This window comes from Ochotona princeps, chromosome 15 (genome assembly GCF_030435755.1).
Source record: "Ochotona princeps isolate mOchPri1 chromosome 15, mOchPri1.hap1, whole genome shotgun sequence".
Taxonomy (NCBI): domain Eukaryota; kingdom Metazoa; phylum Chordata; class Mammalia; order Lagomorpha; family Ochotonidae; genus Ochotona; species Ochotona princeps.
In genome coordinates, this window is record NC_080846.1 from 43975420 (window position 1) to 43993806 (window position 18387).

At 47.3% G+C, this 18387-nt stretch overlaps 1 protein-coding gene across 1 annotated transcript in view; it reads left to right on the forward strand.

The window, feature by feature from the left end:
* Positions 1-18387, forward strand: part of PLXNC1 (plexin C1) — a 165392-nt gene that overhangs the window by 116351 nt on the left and 30654 nt on the right. Inside the window, exon 21 of the mRNA XM_058673854.1 lies at positions 1683-1829. Coding sequence (XP_058529837.1) covers positions 1683-1829 — 147 coding nt within the window. The remainder of the gene's footprint in view (positions 1-1682; positions 1830-18387) is intronic.

The window sequence follows — 18387 nt, forward strand, 5'->3', positions numbered from 1 at the left end:
GTGCCCATGAGAGGACTGGAGTATGCCGTATACTGGGGACTGCCCCTAGAGTGTGCAGCCAGTGTGGGGCAGCACCAGGGTCTGGCAGCTCTCCATCAGCCCCAGCAGGTCATACTCACCTACCCTTTGTGCTGCTAAGAAAGGTACCTCCAAGCCCCCTGAGTACCTGTGCTGGCCACCATCAGCCCTGCCTAGCAAAGTTCAGAGCACGGAAAGCCAAGTCTCTCTCCAGTTGATGAAGTCAAGTGTGGGGTCCAGACATCTGGGTTTTTAACCAGAGTCCTCAGGGATGCGGGTGAGGCTCAGGCTGCAGCCCCAGGCGGTCACTGGCCCAGCCAGGCTGTTCTCTAGGGAATGCTGGCGGGTTCTTTCCTAAGTCTCACCTCTCTGGACGGCCCAGGAGAGCTGCTTGACCACCCCTGGGCACTTGGTGGCAGATGTGACCAGCGCTGATAGAGAAGCAGGGCTCGGCTTGAGGTTTGTGGTCAAGACATGGGCAAGCATAGGGAGGGAGAGGAGAATAAAGGAATAAAGGAAGTTTCTCCTGAGAGTGAAGTCACAGACAGACGCGTGTCACTGCCTACCCTTCCCTCTTGGAAATTTCTGAACGTTCCTGCTGTGTGCTGCTCTGGACCAGGGACTACAGGAGCCCTGGGGTGTGTGCTGGGTCACGTGACAGGAGGAAGGCACCTGTCTTTGCTCCCAGTTACAGATGCCCGATGGGTTGGGGTTCGGATGCTTAGGAGACTCCCAAACAAGGGTCTGAGGTCAGTTCCTGGCTCAAGAGAGAGCAGCTGGCAAGAGCCTGGAGTCTGCTTCTTTGAAAGCTGGATGCACTGGGCCAAGGCCGGAACCTTTCAGCTGGTGCTTCAAGCCCTCGCCCTATGGCTGCCTGTCCACGTTCCCCAGGACACACTGGGTTTCTGGTCCCCACTCCACTCCCATCCCCTGCACATTGGCCTAATGTGTATGGAACACAGAGATTTATAAATTTGTAGGGGACCCTGATCCACCTGCCGAGGGAGGTTGCAGTGGAAGTGACACGGGCATGCCACCCCCTTGTGTGGGCAACACACATCCAGGAGAAGGCACGCACAGGTGGGGGAAGATGTTAGTGGGACAGGCCCGAGTGTTTAAGCAGAGCCTTGCAGGAAACGGCCCTGGCAGGAGAAGAAGGTGCTCCCGCAGGGGTGCCCGGGTGGGTATGGCTGGGAGCAGGCCCCTTGGGAAGAGATCGGCTGAAGAGTGCTAAGTGAGGGCCACTGGCCTCCAAAAGGCTGTGGACACCAAAGAGCAGCTCCGAGAGCTGATGAAGGGGATGTAGACAAAGGCCAAATGCCCGTTCATTGGCACTGGCCCGCCGAAGAGCACCCGGCTGTCACTCAAACACAAACCACCCTGATGAGTGCCTCTCTGGCGGGTTCCTGACGTGCGCGCGCCTGTGCACGTACGTATATACGTACAGTGTCGTATATACGTACGTGCGTACGAACGCACGCACGTTGGCGCGAGGGGCAGGCCGCCGGAGTGGAGCTCGCGTTCGTTTTGCGGAGTTGCGTTGTATTTTGGTGTGTGTTTGTCCTGGCTCTGGTCGCACTGCCGTAAGCGGAAGCTCCTCTTTCCCTGGGAAGCACGGGGGTACTGTGTGGAGAGCTGACTGTGGCTGTTGTGTCTCTCGCAAGGAGACGGTGGGAGAGCCCTTCTATTTGCTGGTGACGACCCTGAACCAGAAGATAAACAAGGGGCCGGTGGATGTCATCACGTGCAAAGCCCTGTACACTCTCAACGAGGACTGGCTGCTGTGGCAGGTGCCGGAATTCAGCACCGTGGTATGTTGGCGTGGGATGAGCTTTGCCTGGCCATGGAGGGGAGGCTTGGCGGCGGGGGGGGGGGGGGGGGGGCTGCTTAGAAGGAAAAGATGCATTCCTACTGCGGGGGGCCGTATCCATATATAGTTAATTAAAAGCAGTAGTTGATGAAGTATTAACACGTGTTCGCATAATAGATTTTAATTACTTGGATCGCAAGACAAACTATTGTAATGATGCCTGGGGCACTCATCAATTTCCAAAGATTTTAATATCAAGGATTGCTTATGGCTTTCAGTATCGTCAAAGGAAATGCAAACTACTCCCTATTCAGCACTTATAATTGCAATCAGAATCCCTCACACGCGGCCCAGCTCCGGGAAGACAATGTGTGAAGATATATTTCAACCAAATTGAGGCTGTCTTATTTTAGAATGATAACACAAGACAAATTCCACCGCATTCCCCCATGCCGCGTGGCACCCTTACTTTATTTTCAGGGATTAGTTACAAATGTTTGGTGTCACGCACTTAATGTGTTGTGATCGCATAGATATTTTGAGGCGATCTCTGGAAATCTCTATAGGGGGGAGGGGGATTGCTGCCTGCTGGGTTTTACTCCAGGAAGCTCTCTGGAATACATCCCCACCCACCCATTTTTCCATCCAGGACCTTTCCTGCAGAAAGGGAACCGACTTGGGGGAGGGCGTGATTTGGCCATTTTTAGCAGGGGCGGGGTAGGGGGAATCCCAGCATGGAAAGTGAATCCAGAATCCTGAGTTATCTGGGCTTTTCTGTTCACACAGACTTGCGGCAGACATGGCTGGGTTTCATTTTGATCTTTTAACTTCAGGGTCAGCGGGGCTTGGGTGTCATCCATCTGGGAGAGCTGTGTGGGTCTCAGCTGTGGGAGTGTTACTCTGGAAGAATCACCTGTGGCTGCAGAGGGCCCCCGTTTGCTCCCCACTCCACACCCTGCCCGTGGGGCGGAGCAGGTAGATCAGGTGCTAGGAGTTGTTAGCAGCTCATCTTGCCGCTGAGGACGCACCATGCTCAGCTGCGCTTCTCAGCACCCTAACGTCTTTGCACGTGTGTGCAGCTGAGATTGGCGGCGCTCCACCCCACGCGTGCACCTGAAGAGCCTGCTGTTACACTGAGGGCTAGCTGCGGCTGGTGTGCCCTGCGGCTGCAGAATCACCTCTTAAGGGGGGCTCCCTGACACAGTGGCTAAAGATGCCTGGCGAGCCAGACAGCCTCTGCCACAGAGCAGCTGGGCAAGTCTCGGAAGCTTGCTGTGTCTGCTTCTCCTCACGTATAAAGTGGAGGTGGTGACCTCGACATTTTGCATCCTTCTTGGGGGGTGTTGCAAGGATAGGGCACGCCTTTGGTGAAGCCAAATTTTGGAGCATCCCCTGGCACGTGGATGCTGTGTGAAACCAGTGGGTTCAGTGGAGAGCTCATGGAACACAGGCTTGAAATGCAGACCCAGGGAATAGTGCTTGAACCTTCTCCTGCAAGCTCTAGTGTGGAGCTCAGACATGTATGCATCCATGGAACTCTTCAGAAAGTTCTCACAAGACAGCGCCAATGGAAACCTTGGGAGAACAAAAGGCGAGCTTTGCATCAGCGCCCTGGACCCTCCTGCTTTGGGGGTGCACCCACAGCCTTGGTCCTAATCTGGAGAATGTCAGTGCTTCATTCTGAAACATTCTAGAAGTCTCTGGAAGTTCCTTCATATAATTTGGTTAGGTTCTTCCCACTTAAAACCCACTGGATTTCAGAAGCCACTGGGGAGGGTTCAGAGAGGTGGCGGTGCCTGTAAGAGTCACAGGCATGAGTTCCACTTTCGGGAAGGGATTCACGCAAGGCCCTCTGGGGCTTCTTGTTAGAAAGCTGTGGGCAGCCTCGGCTTCTCCCTGCTCTCCCAACCTTTCCTGGGTCTCTTCATGCAAGCTCGAACTGCACGTGGCCCTCCCCGAAAAAGCCAAGGAGACACAGGCACTGTTGCTCCAAAACTTTAAGAACCATGAGCCAAAGGAACTGGTTCCCTTCTTGTCTGATCCCAAGGCAAGGCTGATTCTGGGGTGTAGCAATAGAAAAAGTCCCCAAAGAGAAACCCATGTGAGTGAATGTGGGGGGAGGAGAACGAAGCCTGCAGGGCTGGAAAGGGGAGGTGGGCTCGGTACTGGGGGAGGGACTCTGGGCCTGGAGCCACTTTGGAGCTGTTCGTCACACTTTGCCTCTGGGTGCTTTTTTCCCCTCCCTCTTCTTTCAAAATGTTATTTATTTCACAGTCAATTACAACCATGTGTTTCTGATTTGTTAACACTCAACTCTTGATGTTGAAGAAATTCCTGTTGACTCTTGGAAATTTGTTGTTGTTGTTGTTTGCCTTGGAGCCCCTGGGGAGAAGGCTAATGGAAAATGATGATTTCAAAAATGCGTATTAGTTTTGCTTTGCAAGTTCTAATTCGCAGGTGGAGAGAGTTGAGGCTGGAAAAGGGCTCGGCCCCTTGTTTGTGAGGGCTGAGCCTGTAAGAGTGATGGGGAAGGCCTTTTGTTGGCGCCCTCCCAACCTCCCCGGCGTGGTAGGCGGTTGTGCTAGAAGCCAGTGAGAAGGCACGTGATCCATTCTATGCTCGTGTGACAAAATGTTAGCAGAAGGTCAATATAAAAAATTTAAGGTTTTTCATTTCCTTTCGAGCAATTTCCCCCAGCCTGAACCTTTCATATTTCTAATTTTCCTTCTGCCTCCCTACCCCACCCCACCTCCTCCCCCTATTCCCTCCCGCTCTTCGCCCCATGTATTTGCACCAGTGGTTTTAAAGTTTCGCTTTGCTAAATTTGCCAGAGGTGGTTTATGTAATTGAAAAGCAAGGTGTGGTGAACAGACTGGCTGGTGTGTGTGTGTGTGTGTGTGTGTGTGTGTGTGTGTGTGTGTATGTGTAATCCTGAGTGCCTGGAACTTTCAGAGCCAGGTGCCATGAAGGGCCGCACCGGACACGCAGGGCCCCTGACTCCTGGTTAGCTGCATACTGGGAAACACAGAGCCTCATCTAGCAACCTAGAAGTTCCGTTTCACACCTCTAAGATTAGGATGTATTCTCCCCGAGGTGTGTGGGGTGTTTTCTAGAACAGAGACACCCTGCCAATTTCTTATCCATGAAATCATTATACTCACAAATGGGCTCTGGCAAGGTATGCCTTGTTCTTCGCCTCTTGGGAGGAAAATTCCTGCGTGCCCTCCAGTGTAAGCAGAGCTCCCTAGAGCCCCGCTGACTGCCGCGCTCTAAGCAGCAACCTCTCCCGGCGCTCCCGGCTAGTGTCACATGAGGGGGCAGCAAGGCCCAGTGCCCTAATGTTGGCGTCCAGGTAGGTTTGTATACACACAGGATTCCAGGCTGCATTTTATATCCAGGAATTCAGGTCTGACAGTCAGAAGAGGAATGCAACTTTTTTTTTTCCAAAATTGGGAGGAATCTCTGCCCCTCACTCCGTGTTAGGAGAAGGATGTTAGAGGAAGGGCTGAGGATTTGAGTTCCAGGAGAGGACACCCCATGGGAGAAGGGATGAGGAAAACCAATAGGTAGTGGCATGCATGCTGAATGAGCTGGAGAAGGTGGGCTTGTCATCAGAGTTAAGTGAGAAATGGTCTTTTGAACTCTTAAACCCAGGAAATGAGCTTGCCAATCTGCTGCATCAGAGATAAAATCTTGCCACCCTGGGAAACAGTATTGTGACAAACATTATTGCGGTCATTCAGCCTCTAAGAATGTCTCTCAGATGATCAGACGTTCCTGAAAAAGCACATGATGTCTCTGTGAGGATGTGCTGTAGGTTGAAGCCAGTCCATGCCAGTGTTAGGCCAGTTCCTCCAGTAGTTACACTGTGTTAGAGACCCGGCTGTCGGCTGAAGGCATGTCTAATGCACCTGCTGCCTTTCCCTGCCCACTGCCCACACCAGTCCAAAGCTCTTTCTGGTTCCATTTAGCAGGTCCTTGCAGAAGATCCATTAGCCCCTTAATTAAACAGCACATTGTCCCGATTAAGTCATTCTCTGCTACTTCAATTACATCCCATTGTTCATTAAGGCCTGATGTTTGCACTCCAGCACGCTTGTTTTTTAATACTCTGAGTGTTTGTGGAGCGACAGTGGAGTGAGTGTGCCGCTCTCGAGCATGGCTGTGCCTGCCTGCCGGGGCGCACATCGTTTCCATTAGGACTTGCAATAATACTGGAACCACTACTGCATGGTGTGCTGCGCTTCCTGATCAGAGAGTCAAGCCCCTTTTTCTAATCCTCTGAGGTAAGTCCACTAGATGGCAAGCCATGGAAAATGAGAAATGAGCATTAACTGGCTGCTTGAAATGACTTTCCTCTTCAAACTCTTTCTTTCCACTCCTGTAATCTTGGAATTAGAAAATAATTTAGTCATCTAAATACGAAAGTATTTAATTTCCCTCTTTGTGGCTCAGATGTGACTATTATTTCATTGTTGGGATTCTTATGTTCATACCTTGTGGAGAGTGATAACTTTTATTAAAAATCATGGTGAATTAAGCATTTTTGTAGATCTTTCTGGCATTGTCGGTGTCAGAATTCCACTGGAAGTTACTATATAATGCACTGTTGTGCTAACAACCACCTGTGGGCCAAATGTGGTCAGCAGCCTCTTTTTATAAATAAAATTATTTATTGGGATATGGTCAAGGCCGTTGGTTTCTGTACTGTCTGGCTATTAAAGAACAGAGTTGAATAGTTAGTTGTACCAGACACCATATGACCCTCAGCATGAAACATAAGCTATCTGGTCTTTCACAGGAAGTATGCTGGCCTCTTGTACAGGGCTTGACATGGTAGAAAGAACTAGAACCCTCCCTCCTGTTCTCCCAGAAGCACTTGGCTTCTTGCCTCTCCTTCTAGGGACACAGTCTTATTGCCAGCCTGAAACACGGGACTTTTTGCAACAAAAACAAACCCTAAGGTACTGAAAATAATGAAATGCTATCGTAGGCTAAATTAGACAGCTCTTGGCACTTGGTTTTAGGATAGACAAATGTTGGCGAATGCTAAGGTGTATACAAAAACTGGCAAGAGGAACTTGAGTTTAAATTCGATAAACTTTTCCCCTTCAGAACGGTAAAGGCTTCTCTTCCCTCTCCTTTACCCCATAATTCTGTTTGGCGGGGAAGGTGGGGAGCCAGGTGCCTTGGTCCAGGAAGCTGTGGCGGAGAGTGGTGGCAGGGCCACAGGCTGCAGCTGGAGCCAGGCCTGGTGAGGGAAGCATCCCCCAGACTCGCATTTCTAAATGCTTGTCGTTTCTGCCCCTGGGCTTTTTTCTAGAACGGCTCCTTCTTTTCTCCTGCCTGCCCTTCGTCTGTAGCCTCTCTCCCTCAGTGCCATGTGTGTAAGATCCAGTCTTTTCCTCTTGACTTTGGTTGGGCACCAGAATGAAATTAGGAACACTTTTTAATGGGCTTTATTTAATGAAAGCCATTACTGCTATAGACCTTTCCACAATACAGTTGCTATCTGGAGTCGGTTCTCATGCAGCTCCTCTCCGGGTCTTCTCTGGGGTCCGTGAAGGGATGCGGTAGCGTCCTCCCTGCTCAGCCAGCGTCTGGTGGGGGAGGCAGCAGCCAGGCCAACCTCTCATGGGGGTCTAGGGGGATATGTCTTCCAGCCCCCATGCTGGACACACCGAGTAATGGAGAAACGTGCTGCCTAGATGGGAGTGAGGCTCCCGGGTCATGCGAAAGAGGCAGTGCCTGCAGGCTGGCCATCTTGAGTTGGAATCTTGCCTCTGGCCGCTTTGCTCTGTGGCCGTGTGACCTTGGTCCAAGTCATGTACCCTCTCCAAACTTGTTCCCTCATCTCTCAGCAGGCAGTGACAGCCATTCTGTGTATGCTTTTTTTTTTTAATTTTTATTTTTCATAATATAGTTCCTTATGCTCAGGAATTGCACGTTCTACCCTCCACCACCACCCACGGCTTTCACCTATATTATAACAATAGTGTAGTCCTTCAACAATAGTCGGAAGTCCATCATTCTGCTATTTAAGTGTATCATGACATTGTAGGTATCGACAATGGTAGAAAGTCCAGCGTCCTATTGTGAAGATCTATTTAACAGTTTCATTGGGTGTCCATCTTTTATTCGGAAGTAGAGATGCATACTGCAGTGTATCTTCACAATATGCTTGCCTCCATTATACAGTGCCTCTAGATAAATATATGTATATATATGTTTACCTATGTATATATTGGTCTTATATTTTGCATGCAGGTTGCCGTTTGTCCTTTTGGAATCAGTTTTATTTCACTGAACATAACGGTTCCTAGTTGGAACCATTTTGCTTCAAAGTAAAAAGAATTGAATTCTTTCTCATGTCTGAGTAGCATTCCATAGAGTCGATGTACCACAGTTAATTTGAAAGTCAGGGGAACGGGTCAGAGGTGAGAGCTCTGCTGGTTTACTCTCCAAGTGGCTTTCCTGACCAGGCCCAGGCCAGACTGAAGCCAGGAAGCAGAAGCTTTTTCCAAGTCTCCCTGGCAACAGCTCAAGGACCTTGGCCTTTTTTGGCTGCTTTTCCAGGTGTCTTGGCAGGGAGCTGGATTAGAAGAAGAGCAGCTGGAACTTGAATCTGTTTTGATACGAGATGTTGGCAGTGCAGGTGGCAGTCTGCTGGGCTGTGACCCTGGCCCTTTGCACTTGCAAGGAGATTAGAAGACTATTGCCCGTGCTGTCTCTATACAAAACTCTCCCTTTTGGGGAGTTTTCTTTTTTTTTTTTTTTTTTTTTTGGTGTAATGGTTTTTTTTTTTTTATTTATTATTTAACTTCAGTAATTACATTGTATTATGTGACACAATTACATAGATACTTGGGTTCTCCCCACCCCTCCCCAAACCCTCCCACCATGGTGGATTCCTCCACCTTGTTGCATAACCACAGCTCAAGTTCAGTTGAGATTCCCCCATTGCAAGCGTATACCAAACATAGAGTCCAGCATCTTATTGTCCAGTCAAGTCCAACGGCTTCTTAGGTATACCCTCTCTGGTCTGAAGACAGAGCCAGCAGAGCATCATCCCAGTCAATTGAAAGCTCCAACATACCATCAGCAAAAATTTACATCATTATGGAATTAATTGACATAGTAATGAGTAACCAACATGTTAAAAGTAAATGCGAGTTCCCAGTCACCTTCTGTGACCACCTCACCTATACTTCAATCTTAGTTTATACACAACATATAACATTCAAAACATAACATGTTATACATAACATCATATCATCTTAAATCAAGGCAAACATGTGGTATTTAACCTTTTGGGATTGGCTCATTTCCCTTAGCATTATGGTTTCCAGTTTGGCACATTTGGCCACAAAGAACTGCATTTTGCTTTTTTTAATAGCTGAGTAGTATTCCATGGAGTAGATGAACCATAGCTTTCTTATCCAATCCTCTGTTGATGGGCATTTTGGTTGCTTCCATGTTTTTGCAATTACTGATTGTGCTGCTATGAGCATAGGAGTGCATGTTGGTTTCTCATAAAACAAGTGTTCTGGATATATTCCTAGGAGTGCTATTGCTGGATCATACGGTATGTTGAATTTGAGTTGTTTGAATATTCTCCATACTGATATCCATAGAGGCTGTACCAGCCTGCAGCCCCACCAGCAGTGGAGTAGGGTTCCCTTTTCCCCGCAACCTTGCCAACAAGTGTTGTTGGTGCTTTTATTCATGTGGGCCAGTCTTACTGGTGTTAGGTGGTATCTCATTGATGTCTTAATTTGGATTTCCCTTATTGCCAGGGAACTTGAGCATTTTTTCATATGTTTATTTGCCATTTGGGTTTGTTCCTTTGTGAAGTGTTTGCCCAATCCCCTTGCCCATTTCTTGAGTGGCTTGTTTGTTTTGACATTTTGGTTGTTTTGTAGCTCTTTGTATATTCTGGAGATCAGCCCTCTATCACCTATGTCGTGTGCGAAGATCTTCTCCCATTCTGTGGGTTGCCTTTTTACTTTGTTGATTGTTTCTCTAGCTGTACAGAAGCTTCTTAGTTTGATGAGGTCCCAATTGTTCATTTTGGTCTCGATTTCTACTGCATTTGGAGTCTTTTTTAGGAAGTGAGGGCCTACCCCTAAGTGTTCCAGTGTGTTTCCAACATTTTCTTCCAAAAGTTTGAAGGTTTCTGGATGTAGGTTTAGATCTGTTATCCATTTAGATCTGATCTTAGTGTATGGTGAGAGATGTGGATCTATTTTTTTGTTTCTGCAGGCTATCAACCAGTTGTCCCAACAGCATTTATTGAACAGACCTTCCCATTTGCCTGGATTGTCGTTTGTCTTTTTGTCAAAGATTATTTGGCTGTATCTGTGTGGGTTTCCTTCTGGTGTTTCTATTCTGCTCCATTGATCTTCCTCTCTATCTTTGTGCCAGTACCACGCTGTTTTGATAACCACTGCCCTATAGTATGTCCAGAGGTCCGGAACTGTGATTCCCCCTGCTAACTTTCTGTTCTTCAGGATGGTTCTAGCTATCCGTGGTTTTTTGTGCTTCCAGATGAACCTTTGGATCATTGTTTCCAGTTCCATGAAGAATGTTTTGGGCAATTTGATTGGGATTGCGTTGAATGTATATATTGCTTTTGGCAGTATAGACATTTTAATGATATTGATTTTACCTATCCAGGAGCATGGGATGTTACTCCATCTTTTGAGGTCTTGTTCAATTTCTTTTTTAAGTAGTTTGTAGTTTTCTTCAAATAAGTCTCCTACATTTTTGGTTAGATTTATTCCCAGATATTTCATACTTTTCTCTGTTATTTTGAATGGTATCTTGCTGGTTAAGTCTTTTTCCATCTTGGGGCTGTTCGCATACACTATGGCTGTTGATTTTTGTTCATTAATTTTGTACCCTGCCACTCTACCAAACTCTCGTACAAGTTCTAGCAGTCTCTGTATTGAGTCTCTTGGCTCTTCTACATAAAGAATCATATCATCTGCATATAGTGAGAGTTTAACTTCTTCGTTTCCCATTTGGATTCCTCTGATTTCTTTTTCTTGTCTTATGGCCTCAGCGAGTACCTCTAGGACTATGTTGAATAGTAGTGGAGAAAGTGGACATCCCTGTCTTGTTCCAGATCTCAGTGGGAAGGGTTCCAGTTTTTCTCCATTCAGTATGATGCTGGCGTTGGGTTTTTCATATATGGCTTTAATTATGTTGTGGATTTTTCCATCTATGCCTACCTTGGTTAGGGTTTTTAGTAGGAAGTGGTGTTGGATTTTGTCGAAAGCTTTTTCTGCATCTATTGATACTATCATGTGATTCTTGTTTTTCAGTTTTTGGATGTGGTGTATCACATTTATGGATTTCCGAATGTTGAACCATCCCTGCATTCCAGGGATGAATCCTACTTGATCTGGATGAACGATCTGTCTGATGTGTTTTTGAATTCTGTTGGCTAGGATTTTGTTGAGAATCTTAGCATCAATGTTCATCAAAGAGATAGGTCTGTAGTTTTCCTTCTCTGTTAGTTCTCTGTCTGGTTTTGGGATTAAGGTAATGTTGGCTTCATAGAATGAGTTTGGAAGGGTTGCCTCTTCTTCTATTGTTTCGAAGAGTTTGTAGAGGATTGGGGTCAGTTCTGTTCGGAATGTTTTGTAGAATTCTGGAGTGAAGCCGTCTGGGCCTGGGCTTTTCTTTGTTGGGAGGTCTTTAATCACTGATTCAATCTCTACTTCAGTTATGGGTTTGTTCAGGTCGTTTGTTGCCTCTGGGCTAAGTTTTGGCAGGTGGTAGAAGTCTAAGAACTTTTCCATTTCTTGGTGATCTTCTGATTTGTTGGAGTACAGTGCTTTGTAGTAATTTCTAATTATGGCCTTAATGGATGCGGTGTCTGTTGTTATGTTGCCTTTTTCATCTTTGATGCTGTTAATTCTTGCCTTCTCTTGTTTTTTCCTTGTCAGTCGGGCCAGTGGGGTGTCTATCTTGTTTATCTTCTCAAAAAACCAGCTTTTTGATTCATTGATTTTGTGTATGGTTTTTTTTATTTCTATCTGGTTGATTTCCTCCCTTGTTTTGATGATTTCTTGTTTCCTATTGTGTGTGGGGCTCTTCTGCTGTTGTTTTTCCAATTCCTGGAGGTGTGTGTTTAGTTCCTGTATTTGGCGCCTCTCTTGGGCCTTGACATGAGCTCCAATTGCGATGAGTTTACCCCGTAGCACTGCTTTGGCAGTGTCCCACAAATTTTGGAATGTTGTGTCAGAGTTTTCATTGGTTTCCATAAATTTTTTGATCTCATCTTTAATTTCTTCTCTGATCCATTGTTCGTTTAATAGCATATTGTTCAGCCTCCAAGAGTTTCTGTATTTCCTGGGACATTTTGAATTGCTGATTTCCTGCTTCATTCCGTGGTGGTCTGAGAGGGTACATGGTATGATTCCTATCTTTTTGAAGTTATTTAGGTTTGCTTTGTGTCCTATCATGTGGTCGATTCTGGAGAAGGTGCCATGCACTGCTGAAAAAAATGTATAATCTGTGGCCTTAGGGTAAAAAATTCTATAGATGTCAACCAAGTCCAGTTGTTCTATTGTTTGTATGAGCTCTGTTGTTTCTTTGTTGAGTTTTTGTTTTGTTGATCTGTCTATAGTTGTTAGTGGGGTGTTAAGATCACCCACTATTATTGTGTGCATATCTATGTCTCCCCTTAAGTCCGTGAGTAATTGCTTCACGTAGCTAGGTGCGTTTGAATTTGGTGCATATATGTTCACAATGGTAATTACTTCCTGATGGATCAGTCCCTTCACCAATATATAATGTCCTTCCCTGTCCTTTTTGATGTGTGTCAGATTGAAGTCCACATCATCTGAAATTAAGACAGCTACCCCAGCCTTTTTTTCTCGTCCATTGGCATGAAATATTTGTTTCCAACCTTTCACTTTCAGCTTCTTCGAATCTCTTCTGGTTAGATGTGTCTCTTGTAGGCAACAGATAGTTGGGTGCTGTTTGATAATCCATTCTGTTAATCTATGCCTTTTGATTGGTGAGTTCAGGCCATTTGTGTTGAGAGTTAAAATTGAGAGGTTGTGATTTTGCCCTGCCATACTTGTTTTTGTGGGTGTTGATATCTGTGTAATTGCCCTTCCTTGTGTGGACTTTAGTGGGGAGATCTTCCTGTTTGCCATCTTTGCTTATGATTCACCTCCTTTTTTTCTGGATTTAGTGCATTTCTAAGGAGATTTTGTAGAGCTGGTTTTGTGCTGGCATATTCTTCTAATTTCTCTTTGCTGTGGAAGTATTTGATTTCGTTCTCAAATACGAATGAGATCTTTGCTGGGTACAATATTCTTGGTTGACAGTTGTTCTGATTCAGGATTTGGAAGATCTTTGTCCATTCTCTTCTTGCTTGTAAAGTCTCTTCAGAGAAGTCAGCAGTGATCCTGATTGGTTTTCCCCGGTATGTGATCTTTTCTCTGCTTCGTACTTGTCTTAGGATTCTTTCTTTGTCTTCGTTGGAGTGGAACTTGAGCACCATATGTCTGGGTGAAGATCGCTTTGGGTCATATCTGCTGGGAGTCCTCTGACCGTCCTGGATTTGGGCTGGGTTCATGTTCCAAGTGTTTTGAAAGTTTTCCTGTATAATTTCGTCGAGCACCATTTGCATTCCTGACTCTTTTTCCGCTCCTTCAGGAAGGCCAATAATCCTAATATTTGATTTTCTGAGGTTGTCTTTCATTTCTTGTATGGTCTTATTGGCTTTGTTCAGACTTGTCTCCAGCTGTTTAATGAGCTGCGTATGTTCATTTTGTGTGTCTTCCGTTTCAGAGATCCTCTCTTGTGCTGTATTTGTTCTGTTGGTTAGGCTCTCAATTTTGTGCTCTAAGTCAAGGATTTTACTTTTCATTTGTTGTATTTCTGAGGCTATGTGGTTCTTGAATTCCTTGAAGTCCTCCCAATTCTTCTCATTGTCTCTGACATATTTTAACATTATTTTTTTGAATTCCTTGTCTGGTAGATCTTCTATGTCTTCATCTCGCATCTCCGAAATAGACATTGGCTTTCGATCCTTTATTGGTAGGGTGTTGGCACTCTCATCTGGATCATTACCTTTTCTGGTATTTCTTCCCATTGTGTTAGTGTTTCTTTTTTGAGAGACCTAGGCACCAGTGTGCTGAGGGGTCTCCAAGCACTATCCTGTAGAGATCGGAGTCTGCAGGAGTGGAGTAGCAGGGTGTGGGAATTTTCAAGGCACTTTTGGTGCGTCTCCAGAACACTGGACCTCAGGGCGCCACTTCCAGGGCCCAGCGGATTCAAAGCGCACTCTCAGCTCGTCCCCTACAGGTATGCTACCACAGGGCGTGGGGGAGTGAAGGCACTCTCTGTGCGCGCCCCCTGTGCACGGGATCACAGGGCTCGGAGCACTGGACTATAGGGCATGGGGTGTTCCAGGTGTTCTCTGGAAGCGCCTCCTGTGCAGGCCCGCCCACCCCAGCACTTGCAGGGGACCGACCGCCCCAGCGCTAGCACGGGACTGCCCAGCCCAGATGGCGTGCTTGGGTTCCTGTGGTATAGCACCGCCCAGCTGAGTGCCAGACCGCAAAGGCACGGGGGAATATCCAATGTGCCTTTTGCCTTTCTCCCAGACACAGTTTTGGCAATTTCAAGGCACTCGCCCTGTGTCTCTAGACGCAGGAGTCTGGGGGTGGGGGAGGGGTGGGGAGAGGTGCACCAATTGTGTTCAGGCTCTGTGCATGCCCCTGGGGGGCCAACTCCCGAAGCCTCCAACCCACCACTGTCCCCACCCAACTCTCTCAAACCTCAGGTTCTTGCAGTCTGCCTCTTCCTCTGGTCGGAATTCTCGCCGCAGGTGCGTCTCCCAGCGACTGCTGTGTCCGTTGCTGGTCTCAGCGGGTGCAGGCGGCTGGAACCTGGAGGCTGCGGCTGGGGCAGGTCCCGGCGGGGCTTGGCGCCCAGGGTGGGCGGATGCCGGCGGGTCCCAGTGATTCAGGGTCCTGGTGACCAGGGTGAGCAGATGCCAGCGGGTCCCAATCACCCCCGGTCCTCACGGCCACTGCGTCTGCGGGTCGGTCTCCGGATAGGTCGGCGGCTTTCAGTGTCTGCACTCAGAGGTGACTCAGCAGGTCAGGAGCGGAAAGTCGTCTCCCCTGCTCTTTCTTTTGTTTTTTCCCTGGTTGCTCTTCCGAGTTGTGTGGATTTTTTTGGTTCCACACTGTCCAGGGAACTTCACGTTCTTCTCCCTGTAGTTCTATGCTGCTCCACTTACTCTTTTGTCGCGTTCTAGCCCTCTCTGTCTGTGAGCTCTCTCACAGTCTTCCTCCTATGTCGGCCATCTTGCGAGTCTCTAGGGGAGTTTTCTTATCCCCACAAACAGAAAGTGTCCGCCCTCCTCCCCACCATTCTTCATGGTTTTGTTGTTGTTGTTACTGTTTTTATAAATTTGTCATGGTGTAGCACATTAAGCCACCATATGGGATGCATGTATCAAGCTCCTTGGTTCTTTTTTTATTTTAAAAAATTTTTATTGTTAACTCTTTTCCAAGATACAGTTTTGTGGATACAGGGCCTTCCCCCTCCTCCCTCCCAATTTTAATCTTCCCCCCCATATTATTACAGTAGCATAACCCTTTAGTAACAGTTATAAGTTTAACATTGTGCTACTTAAGTGCATCTTGGTGTTATAAGTAGTATATCGTCAAGGTCTATTTAATGTTTTGTTGTGAATCCTTTTATTCAGGAGTAGAGATGCGTGCTACCACGAACCTTCCCAGTATGTTAGTCTGCACTGTACAGTTCATCTGGGAGAATATGTGTAGACATGTTTACCATATATCTCTTTGTCTTTTGCATGAAAGTTTGCCTCATATCAGAGAGAATATATTTGTTCTTTTGAATTGGCTTATTTCACTGAGCATTATGGTCACCAGATGGGACCATTTTGTTGCAAATTAGAGAATTTCATTCTTTTTAGTGACTGAGTAGTAGTCCATGAGTTGACATAGCACGGTTTCTTTATCCTTTTCTCTTTTGATGAGCATCTGGGTTATTTGCATGTCTTTGCTACTGTGGACTGTGCTGCTATAAATACAGGGTTGCAGATCACTTTTTTCATATATGTATTTCATTTTTTTTAAAGATTTATTTTATTTTTATTACAAAGTCAGATATACTGAGAGGAGGAGAGATAGAGAGGAAGTGGAGCTGCCGGGACCAGAACCAGCGGCCATATGGGATCAAGGCGAGGACCTTAGCCACTAGGCCATGCTGCCGAGCCCACGTATGTTCCCAGAAGTGGGATAGCTGGGTCATACGGTAGGTCCAGTTTCAATTGTCTGAGCACTTTCCACACTGACTAACATAGTGACTGCACTAGTCCGCTACACTTCCACCAGCAGTGGACTGGGATGCCTTTCCCCTAACATGCGCGCTAGCGGCTGTTGGTTTCTGTGTATAGGACAGTCTCAGCGGAGCTGGGTGGAACCTCAATGTGGCATTCATTCATTATTTCCCTGACGGTTAGGGAGCCTCAGTGGTTTTTCATATGTCTGTTACCCGTTTGAATTTGGTCTTTTGAAGCAGTGCCTGCTCCTTTGCTTCACAGGTTTTTGCTCCTTTCCTCACATGATTGTTTGTTTTGCTGTTGAGTGTCTGAGGCTCTTTGCATGTCTTGGATATTAGTCCCCTATCTGTTCTGCAGTGTGCAAAGATTTTTCTTGCATTCTGGTGGTTGTTTATTCATGGTGGGTGATGCAGTGGGGTTGATAAACTGAATTCATCAGGAAAAAAAAATGTCTTAAATACCCGTGTGCTTGTGACCAACAGCAGTGTTGCACAGGGACCTGCTGTGGCATAGCTGGTGCACTGGCATGCCACATCCAGGGGGCAGGTTTGAGTCCTGGCTGCTCTGCTTCTGATTCAACTTCCTGCTAATGGCCCTGGGAAGGCAGTGGACGATGGCTCAGGTATGAGTCCCTGCTACCCATGTTGGGTGACCCGGATGGAGTTCCTGACTCCTGGCCTCAGCCTGGCCCAGGCCTGCATGTTGTAGCTGTCTGGGGAGCAGACCAGCAAAAATTACCCTCTGTCTCTCTGCCCTAGAAATCCTTTAAAATATGTACCACAAATCCCCCCTTGTCTGGGCATTTGCCACTGCTGGCAGATAATACACTGTATATGGGACTAGGAGGTGACAGGAAGAACACCTGAGCTGCCACCCTAAGAGCTGGCTTGTGGCATGGCACACGAGGGCCAGGCCCTCCTCTTCCCAGCCAGCATTTTCTCTGCCTTCTGGGTGTGTGTTTTCTGGTATCCGTGGCCCTCCTTGTGCCCGTGGAGCAGAGCAGCCTCTGTCACCCAGGGGGTGAATTGGCTGGGGCCGATCCCTGCCCAGGGCTGTCCTCATGGACCCGGCTTCCTTCTCCTGTGACTTCAGGTCCCGTCATGGCCAAAGCCATCAGCCTCCCCCAACCTCCCTCTGCATTCTGCATTCATGGGGTTCCATGGGGTTCCTTGTCAAGCCAGAGCCAGGAGGTCGTGCCCTCTCTGTCACAGTGTGTTACTCCTGTCGACTCTGCTGGCATTGATGGAAACCCTTCAGCAGACTGGGCCTGCCCTGCTGGGATTGGCCATTTGGCTTCTGTCATTTAAGACTTGGGATGTGTCCTAGGGGTGCCCTCCCCCAGCTCCTCCATCCTGGACACGCATGTTAACCTCTCTGGATGTTGGTTTCTGCATCTGTTGAACTCTGCTGAACGAAGCTACTTCATTGCACAGTTGTGGGGATGAAGTGAATGAGCAGATTTGTTCCTGGTACATGAAAAGCGCTCACATGATTAGAACACTATGCTAGCATCCTATCCACACACTATTTGTTTCTACCCATGGTAGAATTTCGCTGTCAGATGGCAGGGGATGGTTCCAGAAAGACCACATGTCTGTCTCACCTCCTGCCCTCCCCTCCAACAAGGGAATTTGTATTCTTGCTCTAGATAGCCTCACCTGCCAGCCTGAGGGAAGGACTGGAGCTTGCCACTCCTCGGTCTAAGTGGAGACAGGAAGCCAAGTGTGTCTTCTCATGCAGTACAACTTCTTCACACACACTCTTTAAACATCCCCTCCTCCATGCAGTCTTCCTGAATGTATCTCCCTCTGAAAACCCTGTTCAGGAACAGGTATTTGAGATAGGGCCATTGCTTATCAGAGTGCTTCAAATCCCAGCTCTTATGCACTTTTTTGTTTTGTTTTGTTTTGTTTATTTTTAGGCCTGGCATGATGGCTCAGAGGCTAAATCCTCGCCTTGTATGCACAGGGATCCCTTATGGACACCAGTTCTAGTCCCAGCTGCTCCACTTCACATGAAACTCCCTGCTTGTGGCCTAAGAAAACAGTAGAGGACAGCCCAAAAGCCTTGGGACTCTGCACCTGTGTGGGAGACCTGGAAGAAGCTCCAGGATTCTGGCTTTGGTTGGCTCAGGTCCAGCCGTCGCGGACACTTGGAGAGTGAATCAGTGGATGGAAGATCTTTGTTTCTCCTTCTCTCTGTAAATCTGTATTTC